At 39.6% G+C, this 13,385-nt stretch overlaps 1 protein-coding gene across 1 annotated transcript; it reads left to right on the top strand.

The window, feature by feature from the left end:
- Window positions 1-1,709: 1,709 nt before the first annotated feature.
- slc22a6l (solute carrier family 22 member 6, like) lies at window positions 1,710-13,281 on the top strand. The gene is made up of 11 exons (XM_073825104.1): window positions 1,710-2,043; window positions 2,369-2,874; window positions 4,341-4,444; window positions 4,562-4,716; window positions 5,627-5,795; window positions 7,069-7,192; window positions 7,277-7,392; window positions 7,481-7,695; window positions 7,922-8,030; window positions 12,248-12,451; window positions 12,638-13,281. Exons 2-11 carry the CDS (start codon window positions 2,482-2,484, stop codon window positions 12,729-12,731), a joined length of 1,683 nt encoding a protein of 560 aa, XP_073681205.1. The 5' UTR covers window positions 1,710-2,043; window positions 2,369-2,481; the 3' UTR covers window positions 12,732-13,281.
- Window positions 13,282-13,385: the final 104 nt, after the last annotated feature.

Here is a 13,385-nt window from a genome sequence, read left to right as displayed (position 1 = left end):
TGAAAATTTAGCTTTGATCACTGGAATAATTTACATTTTAAAATATATAGAAAGCAGTTATTTTTAATAGTAAAAATATTTCAAAATATTACTGCTTTTGCTGTATTTTGGATCAAATAAATTCAGGCTTCTTTAAATAACATATTACTGTTCAAAAACTTTAGACTGGTAGTGTATACTTGTATAATAATTACTCCTAATAATTATTAAACATTACTGCTATTACTGTTCAAAACTTCATGGTTGTGTGTGTGTGTGTGTGTGTGTGTGTGTGTGTGTGTATGTGTGTACCTGGTATTCATCACGTTGTGGGGACCAAATGTCCCCACAAGGATAGTAATACCAGTAGATTTTGACCTTGTGGGGACATTTCTCAGGTCCCCATGAGGAAACAGGCTTATAAATCATGCACAATGAGTTTTTTTGAGGAAGTAAAAGTTTGCACAATCTCCTGTGAGGGCTAGGTTTAGGTGTAGGGTAGGTGTAGGGCGATAGAAAGTACGGTATGTACAGTATAAAAACCATTACGCCTATGGAATGTCCCCATAAAACATGTAAACCCAACATGTGTGTGTGTGTGTGTGTGTGTGTGTGTGTGTGTGTGTGTGTGTGTGTGTGTGTGTGTGTGTGTGTGTGTGTGTGTGTGTGTGTGTGTGTGTGTGTGTGTGTGTGTGTGTGAAATATATTTATATACATAAATGAAAATAATATAAAATGTACATTTTTATAATTACTCCTAATAATTATTAAATATTACTATTATTACTCTTCAAAGTTTGGGTTCAGTGGGAGTTCTTTATGGGGGTTTTTTCATAGTCTCTTACTAAGTCTGCATTTATTTGATTAAAAAACAGCAATAATTGTAATATTGTAAATAATTGCTTCGATTTGAAGCTCAAGTAACATTTCTTATAATTTATCTCTACAAAGTTCATAAGAACAGCTTTAAAAAAAGGAATCATTTGTAACATTATAAATGTCTTAAATGTCATTTTGATCACTTTAATGCAACCTTGTTGAATAAAAGTATTTCTTTCAAAAAAAAAAAAAAAAAAAAAAAAAAACTGACCCTAAACTTTTTAACAACACTGTATAAAATAAACATTTTTTAAATTATATAATTAATGATATAAATGTAAATATAAATACAAAAATGAATATTTCAAAAACATATTTAGTATGATTTGGCTTTTAGTATTTAGTATTTATGAAATAAATCTTATTTTGCATAGACGATGTCTTATCAAAATGGGTCTGAATAGATGAAAATATACTTTCGAGAGGTTAATCACAAGGGGGTCATAAAAGTTCATAAAAAGTGAAAGCATTAAAAGGTTTTTTTTTTTTTTGCATATGTGATTTACTCTTTCAAATCAGTCAAGTTTATAACCTTACAGTAGATTGAACATGTATAACCTGTGTATGTGTTTATGAGGTAAAAGGTTGAACTTTGCTTGTCAAAAGACATACAAGAACCCGTCTAGGGCTAAACATCTTTAGTTACTCTTCTACTTTGTGTTATCTGTTCTGCCCCCCTCATTATCGCTCAAGTACACAAAACGTTCTGCCTTTGCCCCACTCAACAACTTTGTCCCGCTCTATAATGCCTTTAAAATCATTAATTTACCCATAATCCCCTCCCCTTTTCACATCCATGAGACATAAACTCCCGCACACTAATCTACCCTGAGTTGAGCTCTGTTCCTCACAGTAACACCCCACCGGCCTGGACATTGGACCGGCTTCAGGACACAGCATGTACGAGCACAGAGGTTAGCCAAAGGATTCCAGACGGAGCACAACAACTTGAGTCAAACTGAGACATATTTTCTTGACTTCAAGGAAAAGTCTGTTTGTGCCACAAGAGGTTTAAATGTGGACCTTTTAATCCAGTGTGGATCTGAGGTTCATTTCCACCCAAAAGCCTGAGGAATTTCAGAGCTGATTATACAACAGTTTCTCTGCTTCTCCTATTGAAAATCACCTTCTAGTTTAATCTGATTTCTAGAGAGAAAACTCAGGACATCCTGCAAGCTAAAACAGGTGCGTGTGCTTATATGTGAATGTTTTTTATTTAGTTTTTGCTAGCATTTTCTAATTAATTACAAAGAAATTTTAAAGCAGAAACACTGAAATAGTACTTTGTTTTTCAAAACATATTCCAATAATCTGTATCATTTTTTACAGTGATTGCAAAGCATAATATTTTGCATCTGTATAATACCCTCTACACTTGTGCTATGCTATATTGTGCTCATTATGTTATATTGAAATTGATTGCAATGTAAATCCATTTTAATAACTGCACTGCATGACCTGGTTTTAGCATGGTTTTTCACTAACATACCTTATCTTTATGTTCCTATAGATACATTTTACAACCGACTTGCTCCTTAAGGCAGAACATTGGGTTATAAACTCTTCTTTATCACGTGAATTCTGATACCTGTGATATTCCCTGTTGTTGTTGGCATCTGAGCCATGGCTTTTTCTGACCTGCTGGAGCAGGTTGGCAGCACAGGACGCTTCCAGGTCCTGCATGTCACCCTGTTGAGTATGCCCATCCTGATGATGGCCAGCCATAACCTGCTGCAGAATTTTGTGGCCGCTGTGCCGCCGCACCACTGCATCCCCCACGCCAACCTCTCAATGTCCTCCATGGGTGCTGAGGACGTCCTGCGGGTCACTGTGCCCCTGGGCCAAAATGGCAAACCGGAACGCTGCAGACGCTACACACATCCTCAGTGGCAGCTTCTGAGCAGCAATATTTCAGAAAGCCTATGGAAAGAGGATGTGGAAGAAATAGAGACACAGAGTTGTGAGGATGGATGGTACTACAACATTACAGAGATGAGCTCAACTATCATTACTGAGGTAAATGGTTAATGTCTATGAAAAAGTATAGCATAATTTGTGCAATAGTTTAATGAAAATAATATATTTTTAGATGCAACTTGTGAATGAAAGAATTTGGGGTCATAGCAGAGTTTTGGCTCCAAACCTAATTAGACACAACTTCCAGGAGGGTGTGTTGAGGCAAGTTGGAGCTAAACTTTGCAGGACACCGGCCCTCCTGGACTGAGTTTAGGCACCTCTGCCTTAGAAGAACCATTTTTGGTTTCACAGAGAAATTTTCAGTGATTGATATTTGTGTCTATGCTGAAGAAAGTATCTGAAACCAGCCTAAGCTGGCTGGCTAGTCTTCCAGTCTGGTCTTTTTTTTTTTAATCTAAACAAGCTTTTTCTATTATAAAACATGGAAATGCCTTAAAACAGGGGTGCCCAAACTCAGTCCTGGAGGGCTGCTGTCCTGCAAAGTTTAGCTCCACAAAGGTTCCACGAAGCAATTTTCAGTGAGAAACCAGCCTAAGCTGCCTGGCTGGTCTTCCAGTGTGGTAATAGCTGGTTTAGCAAGATAGTTTTAGAGGGTTTTTGACCAATTTTTTAGCTAGTCAGACTGGGAGACCAACCAGCTAATACCAGCTGAACACCAGTTTAGTTGGGCTGGGAGACCAGCTTGACCAGCTTAAACCAGCTAAAACCATAAACTGGTTTTGGCTTTCTGTTTTCACATTTTAATAATCTAAAAAAAATGACACCCAACAAAGAATGTTTTATGCAATGCACTTTTTTATAAATAATGTTTTTTTTAGTAATATCCCTGCTGGAAAAAAGGTCCAGCCTGATCTTAGCTGGTAACTAGCCAGACTGGGAGACCAGCTTGAACAACTAGAAAAAAACAGCTTGACCAGCCTAGCCAGACTGGGAGTTTTTCTTAGTGTGAAGACCATTTTAATAATCTAAAGAAGCTATTTTCATTTTAAAACAAAATTTCTCCAATGGAAAGGTTAGATGGATGTTAAAAGTTCTTCATGAAACTATTAATGCCAAAGAAGAATTTTTATTTTTTAAGGGATAATTTATATGTTAACTGAAACCTGTAAGACCTTCGTTCATTTTCAGAACACAATTAAGATTTTTTTTAATGAAATCCGAGAGCTTGACCTGACACGTTCAAGGCCCAGAAAGGTAGTAAGATAATCATTAAAATAGTCCATGTGACATCAGTGGTTCAACCTTAATTTTATAAAGCTACAAGAATACTTTTTGTGCGCAAAGAAAACAAAAATAATGCCTATAGTTGCATTGCTATCTATGAAGGGTAAGAAATATAGTATTTCACCAAAAAATAATTTGTGTTTTGAAGATGAACAAATGTCTTACAGGTTTGGAACAACGTGAGGGTGAGTAATTAATGACAGAATTTTCATTTTGGGGGCAATATCCCTTAAAGAGTGTTTATCCTGTGTGTTCTTAACTGAATGTTTATTCTCTTTTAGTGGGATTTGGTTTGTGACCAGCGTGCACTGAAACAAATGGGTCAAACTACTTATATGGGAGGCGTCCTTGTTGGAGCAGTCATTTTTGGGGGACTTTCTGACAGGTTGCGCCAGGTTTTACTATTAACTACAACAGCAACAACAATAATATACTCTTGAACTTTATGCTATCACCCAGAAATGCAGTAGCACACTACTTAGATTTCCGTCTTCTGATGCAGGTTTGGTCGTCGTATATTACTGCTGATCTCTAACCTGATGATGGCAGTTGGAGGAACATGTGCCGCCTTCTCCACCTCCTTCACAATGTTTTGCATTTTCCGCGTTTGCTGCGGCATGGCCCTGTCTGGTCTGGTGCTCAACTCCTTCTCTCTAAGTGAGTACAGTGAATAGCACAGCTGTAAATGAGAGGTTGGCACAGTGTTGCCAGATTGGAAATGTTCAACTATCGTACCAGAAGCACAAAACTATCGTATTTTGAAGAAAATTATCGTACACGAGTCAAACATACAGAATACAGCTATTTATCTAGACCAACAATATTGACACGACCTGCAATTAACCACAATAAATAAATAAATAGCCGTACCTTAGTGTGAAGGTTCAAACTCCACCTCTGAGTCACTGTCATCGGAAGCCTGCGTGACGCCAGGGGGGTGTTCCATAAAACAAGTTTACCAAATAAGTCAGGCTTATTTCAGTTAGTCTGACTTATTTTGAGCCATATCAAGTGACAATAAGTTAGACTAACTGAAATAAGCCTGGCTTATTTGGTAAACTTGTTTTATGGAACACCCCCCAGATGTTGAGGAGGTCCTTTTGCGGTACATATTTGATGCCGTCATGGACCGCAACATAGTTCTTGTTGGCTTAAAAGCAGGGCACCCTCCCGCATTCTTAACACACTCTGAGGTGTGCATGAGCCCATTTAGAGTGTCTGTAATGAGCCGATTTCGTGGCTTTGTTTTGATGAGGTTGACTTTGGAAAAAACACGTTCACATGATGCATTTGAATGGGGAAATTCTTCACGGATCACAATGATTGGCAGAGAGGACTAACGTTACGTGAGCATACGTAATAGCACGTTAATCACAATCATGATGGCACGGCAGACGAAGGATCCACATAGCTAGATCAAAATTATGGTACAAATACGATAATTATCGTACGCCTGGCAACACTGGGTTGGCACCTATTCAACATGTATAGAAAAAACATTGCATTCGATTGACATTGTATTTGGCGACATATTGTGGCTTGAAGTGTCATTGTTGCTTCTCCTCAGTTGTTGAATGGATCCCCACACGTGTGCGGACAGTGGTGGGCACAGGAACCGGCTACTGCTACACCACAGGCCAGCTGATCCTGGCAGCCCTCGCTTACTGCATCAGAGACTGGCGCTGGCTCACACTGGCCGTCTCTCTGCCTTTCTATGTGTCCTTCCTCTACTCATGGTGCGTCTTTTTCTTACGAATGTTTCTATTAAAGAAAATCCACTTTTAAAACATGTTAAGTACATTACAAGTACTATCATTATAGCGAGTGGTCAGTCACCCGGATGCGCGGCCATATTGGCGATACTCGGATGTAAACATGTACTACTGAATATGTTCTGCTAATTTATTCTGTCTAAACCACGAATAAAAAGTGTGAAAGCTGCTAAAGCATATAGAGAATGACTTAGTAAGCAGCAAAGGGCGCAATATTTTGACAAACTAAAGTTAATAGGTGGTAAAGATATGCACAAGCAAATTTTAATTAAGATATCAGCCTAATATTTCACCTATGAATGTTGTCAAGATTCTTGCCCTGGAAATCCTGGTTCAGTTTGGCCAACCACAAATGCCTTTTGTTCCTCAGACGTTTTTTTGCACTCTTCTTCTTTATTTGTTTTAACTTTTGGCAGTCTATAGTACTCCAAATGTATTTCCCATTCCGACCAATTAGTACAGGCCAAAACATGACAATAGTTTACCATTTTCAACAGTAATAATCAGCAAAATATGCATGTTTTGTTTAGTTCAGTGGCATTGTGTCATGAAAACCCTATTTACCACTTCTTTGAAATAGGTTTGAGTCACTAATTAATGTTTTCTGTCTTAATTTTGTCTACGATACAGTAAAATAGTAGTATTTTGAAATATTATAAACTTTTTTTCCTGTATTGGCGAAGCTGAATTTTCAGCAGCCAATACTCCAGTCTTCAGTGTGACAGGATGCTTCAGAAATCATTCAAATATGCTTATTTTGTGCTCAAGAAACATTAATTGTTATTATTATTATCAGTGTTGAAAATGAATGTGTTGCTTAATATTTTTGTGGAAACAGTGATACTTTTTTTTTCTTCCAAAAGTCAAATTTTAATAATGTGTAAGTCTTTACTGACACTTTGGATCAATTTCATGTGTCCTTTCTGAATAATATATTAATTTCTTAAAAAAAAAAAAAAAAACTGTAAAAAAAAAAATGTATTAACTCCAAACATTTGAACGGTAATGTATATTAGCATTTAATCTTTTAAATAGTCAATAATATTAAGTACTAAATAATTTAAATAGTAATTAATTTAAATAATTATTGTAAATTATTCCCAATAAGTTAACTGAGCTACAAAGAAATCCTCAACAAATTACACCAAAAAAAATGGCTATTAAAAATTCTTTGGAAGAAGTAATTTACTAAAATGTCTGATATTGAAGATTCCAGTCATGTTATCATTTTCTGCAGGTGGTTCTTAGAGTCTGCTCGTTGGTTGGTCCTGACCAAGAAATCAGAGCAGGCAGTAAAAAACCTCAAAACGGTGGCTCGCTTAAATGGACGACACGCAGAAGCTGACAAAATCAACCTTGAGGTAGGATGTTATATGTTATGACGTATAAATTCAGCATTGTGCGGGTCATTCAGAATGCTTATTCTGTTGTGGTTGTGCATGCAGATGTTGCAAGAGTCCATGAAGAAGGAGATGGCCTGTTCAAAGGGGTCTTACAGCGCTCTAGACCTCGTACGCACACCCACAATGAGAACCATCACCGTGTGCCTCTGCGCAGTCTGGTCAGTCACTCAATCCTAGCATTTTATTCAGTACCAACCAGCATTTGAAAACTACCACAGTTGTGACCTTTGAACTGTACCATCTCAGGTTCTCAACCAGCTTCGCCTACTATGGTCTCTCCATGGATCTGCAGAAATTTGGGGTCAGCATTTACCTTATCCAGATCATCTTTGGAGCAGTGGATATACCAGCCAAAATTTTGGTTACGATATCCATGAGCATGTTAGGACGAAGGCCATCTCAGTGCGGAGCTCTTGTACTGGCTGGCGTAATGATACTCATTAATCTTCTGGTGCCTTATGGTGAGAATTTGAGCCTGGTTGGCAGTCGAGCACAGTAATAATAAAACTGCAGTCTCACTGTCACGTGGGGTCATTAGTTTTCAATAGCTGTAATTCCAGTGAGATCTGAAGGTTCGTCTGTACTTCAGTATCACAGAAATCGAGACCCTGGCATTTCAAGTTTGACATTCACATGGTTGATCGTGTGTACCTGTGTATACTGACTCTTGTTTTTGTACATGTGCAGACCTGCAAATGCTACGTACTAGTCTGGCAGTGATAGGGAAGGGCTGCCTTGCTGCATCCTTCAACTGCTGTTACCTGTACTCTGGAGAGCTGTATCCCACGGTCATCCGGTAATTAACCAGTGTTAGCGTCATCTAAAACAAAAAAAATAAAAATAACAATGATTCACAGTTCAATTGCACTTGTCTGCAAGGCCAAAACCATGTCTTGAGCATTGGGGGTAAGGGGAAGAAATAGTTTTTTAAAGACTTAAATAATTAATACATTTAAAGGTTGTATCAGCGATTTCTAGCCTAAAACATAAAGTGTCAATTTCAGCTGACCTTTCTTCACGATCCGCTCGCTGCCTGCCCCATAAATTGTCTGTGAAAAAACCGCATCCTGACGCTGATTGGTTGGAACACTGTTTGTTTATCTGTGGAATAGTTGATAGCGCCGATTGTTTTTTTGGCATATGTCGGACACTAGGCTGACCAGAGAGACGCGGTTTTTTCACAGACAATTTATGGGGCAGGCAGCGAGCGGATCGTGAAGAAAGGTCAGCTGAAATTGACACTTTATGTTTTAGGCTAGAAATTGCTGATACAACCTTTAAATGCATTTAAGAGGATAAAGTAATCAATTTGAACTATTGTAATATTTTTATTATACACATTCATACGTAAGAGTGATAGTGTGCAATTTTTTAAATAAAAATATTGCAAAATTCTTTGTAAAATGTTCAGATTGATTACTGTACCCTTCTTTATTTAACACCAATAAAAAACAACCATGTGTATTGTAATTGTCTTTTTAAATTAATTAAATAAAGGAGTTAAATGAAAAAGAAAGAAGAACAGTAAAAGAACAAGAATAATATTTTTAATGAGAATTGAAAGTTTGAAATTAAAGTTGTGACTTTTTATCTCACAGTTCTGACTTTTTTCTCACAATTGTGATATAAACTTACACTAATATAAAGTCACAATTCTGAGAAATAAAGTCAGAATTGCAAAATATAAATTACAATTGTGACTTTTTTTTATTTAGAATTGCAAGTTTATACCTTGTAATTCTGACTTTGCTATTAAGTTATCAAGTTAAGTCAGAATTTGTAACGATGGAGAACAACGGGATGAGGATCCAAACGCAGCTTTATGAAGTTCAATAATCAAAGTTGTACAGTCCAGGTCAATCGACAGTATACAGGGCAATACAGACAATCCAGAATCATGGTCAGAGTCCAGGCAGAAAGTCAGGGCGGGTGGCAGGCAAAACAGAGTAAATCCACAAAACAAGCGATGGGTCCCACCAGGGCGGAGCAGACGGGGCAGGAGCCCAACAGGGTTGCGTAGACAGAGCAGGAGGCCTCCAAGGCAGAGCAGAAGACCGCCAGACAGGAGCAGATGGGACTAGAGACCTCCAAGGCAGAGCAGAAGACCACCAGGCTGAAGCAGACAGGATAGGAGGCCTCCATGGCGGAGCAGGATACCACCAGGCCAGATCCGATGGGCCTGGAACACAGAACAGACAGAGACCTTGTGGCCCCAGGGGAAATATATATATAATAAGGTTCTAGAAGACCAATTTATGATTGGACGAGGCTCTGGTCAGTCAGCGGTATCGGGAATAAACCCTGGGCGCTCAGACAAGATGTAGCTTGGCTCTGGGCGTTCGGGCGAGACGTAACTTGGCTCTGGGCGCTCAGGCAAGACGTGACTTGGTTCTGGACGCTCGGGCGAGACGTGACTTGGTTGTGGACGCTCGGGCGAGACGTGACTTGGCTCTGGATGCTCGGGCGGAACGTGACTTGGCTCAGGACGCTCGGGTGAGACGTGACTTGGCTCTGGACGCTCGGGCGGAACGTGACTTGGCTCAGGACGCTCGGGCGAGACGTGACTTGGCTCTGGACGCTCGGGCGGGACGTGACTTGGCTCTGGACGCTCGGGCGAGACGTGACTTGGCTCTGGACGCTCGGGTGAGACGTGACTTGGCTCTGGACGCTCGGGCGGGACGTGACTTGGCTCTGGACGCTCGGGCGAGACGTGACTTGGCTCTGGACGCTCGGGTGAGACGTGACTTGGCCTTGAGGGGACTGCTGAGACTTGACTTCGACTTTGACTTGGTTTTGAGGGAACATCTGCAACTTGACTTGACTTGACTTTGAGCTGTGGCTTAATTTGGTTTTGCTGGAACAGCTGTGACTTGATTTGCTGGAGCATCTGTGGCTTGACTTGACCTCCCTGGAACAGCTGTGACTTGACTTGACTTGACTCGACTTTGCTGGAACAGCTGCGACTTGGCTTGACTTTGCTGGAGTAGCTGCGACCTGGCTTGACCTTTCTGGAGCTGCTGCGACTTGATGTGATTCAGGAGGTGCTGTTTGACTTGACTCTGGAAGTGCAGCTGTGTCTTGACTTGCCTCAGGAAATGCCACTGTGTCTTGGCTTGATTCTAGAGAAACAGCTGTGACTTGACTCAACTTGGAAGGAACAGCTGCTACTTGACTTGAAATTTGACTCAGGAGCCACAGCTTTGATGATACTTGACTCAGGAACTGCAGCTGTGACGAGGCCTGACTTTGCACGAAAAGCAGCTGTAGCATGACTTGACCTCGCAGGAACAGCAGCTGTAGCATGACTTGACTTTGCAGGAACAGCAGCTTTAGCGTGACTTGACTTTGCAGGAACAGCTGCTATTATGTGCCTTGACTTTGCAGGAACAGCAGCTGGAAGGGCAGCCATGACAGGTGCAGACGCAGGATCAGCAGACAAGACATGAGCAGGCTGTGACTTGGCTGACGTGACGCTAGCGGGCGCTGGTTAGGCTGATGTCATGCTAGCGGGCGCTGGTCTGGCAGACGTGTGTTTAGGGAGACCAGCTGCTCAAGCAGACAGCAGCGGTGGGTCCTCCACGCTAGACACCAACCCCATGAAACGGAGATGACTTGATAAAGTGCAGATGTAGCAGTCATTTTGTGTACATGGTCCAGTGCGCCCGCTATTTTGTTCATGCGCTCTGGCGTGGTGGCCATTTTGGTTGCAGACTCTGGCATGGCAACCATCTTGTGCAGTGGCTCTGGGTCGGCGGCTATTTTGTGAGCTAGTAACGGGTCGGCGTCCATTTTGTAATGTGGCTCTGGGCTGGGGGTTACTATGAAAAAAAAACGCTTGTTCTCGTCTGTGATTTCCACAGTAAAAGCCACTCATTTGCAATACAATGTCTATGTAGTATTGTAAAGTCCAATTTGGCTCATGGGGTGGCATTAAAGAGCTGAATGGCTCAGAAAGTCCGCCACGAAAAATATCATTAAGCATATATCGTCCAGAGAAGTTAAATTTGACAGTTCAATAAAGTCTGCAATGTAATCCTCAATAGGACGCTCACCTTGACGGAGATGCATGATCTGAACTATTGAATCCATGCTGGGACCGGGTAACTCCAATAGAGGCTGCTGGATCCGGCTATGGCGGAGTCTTATGTAACGATGGAGGACAACGGAATGAGGATCCAAATGAAGCTTTATTAAGTTCAGTAATCAAAGTTGTACAGTCCAGGTCAATCGACAGCATACAGGGCAATAGTCTTTTCCCCTTCAGAATTGCACTTTATAACTCGCAGAGTTTATCTCACAATTCTGAGAAAAAAAAATCAGAATTGTGAGTTTATATCCCGCAACTGTGAAACATTTTTTAAAATGGCAAGATAGGAGAATAAAGTCAGAATTTGTAGTTTATGTCTTGCATTTCAGACTTTATAATTCACAACTGCAAGTTTATATTTCACAATTCTGAGAAAAAGAGTCATAACTGAGAAAAGTCAGAATTTGAAATGTATACTTCACAATTCTGAGAAAAACACATAATTGCTAATTAATTTATCAGAATTGTGTTCATATCTCACAATTCTGAGAAAAAAATCATAATTGAGACTTTATTTCTCATAATTGCGAGTTTATATAGTATCTCACAATTCTGAGGAAAGAAGTCATAATTTGGAGTTTATATCTCGCAATTCTGACTTTATAATTCCCAATTGACTTTTAGACTTTTAGACTGCCTGTAAAAAAAGTTACTTTTTCAACCTTTTGTCATTCTAAAAACAAATAGAGCATTATCAAGTATATCAAATATTGGGAGAAATTATTTGCCCATTTTTAATTAGTGGGAGTGACTTGTCCCCTTAAATATCTATGGTTTTGGACCTGCATTGTCCATAATTTTGTTTCCTTATGACAAGCAATAAGAAGATCTGCAGAATCCCGTACTATTTTTCAGGGCAAAACTTTTCAATTGTTCAAATTGAAAATTTTTCACATTTTGCAATTTTTTGTTCTTTATCTTCTCAGTCAAAACGGAATGGGATGGGTGTCCATGATGGCTCGCTTTGGAGCGATGGTGGCCCCCATGGTGCTTCTTCTTGGAGAGGATTACCCATGGCTACCTGGTTTTATCTATGGAGGGGCTCCAATTCTCAGTGGGATCTTCGCCTTCTTTCTCCCAGAGACCCTTTCACAACCTTTGCCTGATACTCTGCAGGATGTGGATGACAGGTCAGACTGTGGTGGCCTGGTTCACATTAATGTTTTATGCTAGTTGGATCTGATTCACAAGACATGATACAATAGATGTCTCAAGAGAATGGTGTGTCAAAAGTTAAAGTGTAAATGACATGAGCAAAATGTCATGTGTAAATGGGTAACCATAACATGTTTTTTGACTCTTTCAAATAATTACAGAGGCTTCGGATGGAAAAAAAACAAAAGATTACCTGAAAAAGTGGATTTGGCAACGAAGGATCCCAGCTGTGAACACCTGAAAGAGTCTGTCTGAGATGGCTGCTTTACTTCATCTGAAGACAGTTCTGGAAGACACAAATAAAGATGATCACTAACATACAGAAGAGAACTTTAGTATTAATATGATGGAAACAACCAAAAGTTATGAAGGATAAATGGTGTGGTATATCTTCTTATTTTTCTGATTGTAATTGTAACTTATTATTTAAGCGAGAAATAGTGCCTTGAATTGAGCTTTCAGTTCTTTAGAAATCTTTTACTGTTTTATATGTATATACAGTGAGGTCAATAAGTATTTGATCACCATGTGATTTTGCAAGTTCTCTTACTTAGAAATCATGGAGGGGTCTACAATTTTCAGCATAGGTGCATTTCCACTGTGAGAGACAGAATCTAAAAATAAAAATCCGGAAATCACATTGTATGATTTTTTAACAGACCCCTCCATGATTTCTAAGTAAGAAAACTTGTAAAATCACAGGTAGGGTTGGGAATCGAAAATCAATTCCGATTCTGGAATCGGATACTTAAGATAAAGAATCGGATACTTGTTATAAAATTAAAATTTCGATTCCTCGTTTCGATTCCTGGGTGCATTATTTCATCTAGTAATCTGCCAGGACCTTCCGGAATGCGGTAAGTGTTTAAAAGTGTGGCTACGCTTTGTAAAAACCGAAGACAAAGCTAC

This window comes from Garra rufa, chromosome 19, assembly GCF_049309525.1.
Source record: "Garra rufa chromosome 19, GarRuf1.0, whole genome shotgun sequence".
NCBI classification, from domain to species: Eukaryota; Metazoa; Chordata; class Actinopteri; order Cypriniformes; family Cyprinidae; genus Garra; species Garra rufa.
This window is presented reverse-complemented; position numbering and strand designations above follow the sequence as displayed.

Bases quoted from the DNA above. Each gene is read 5' to 3' on its own strand.
- slc22a6l (XM_073825104.1), top strand. From the start codon at position 2,482: ATGGCTTTTTCTGACCTGCTGGAGCAGGTTGGCAGCACAGGACGCTTC. The intron at 7,696-7,921 runs GTGAGAATTTGA...GTACATGTGCAG, and splicing joins TAATCTTCTGGTGCCTTATG to ACCTGCAAATGCTACGTACT. The intron at 12,452-12,637 runs GTCAGACTGTGG...AAATAATTACAG, and splicing joins CTGCAGGATGTGGATGACAG to AGGCTTCGGATGGAAAAAAA.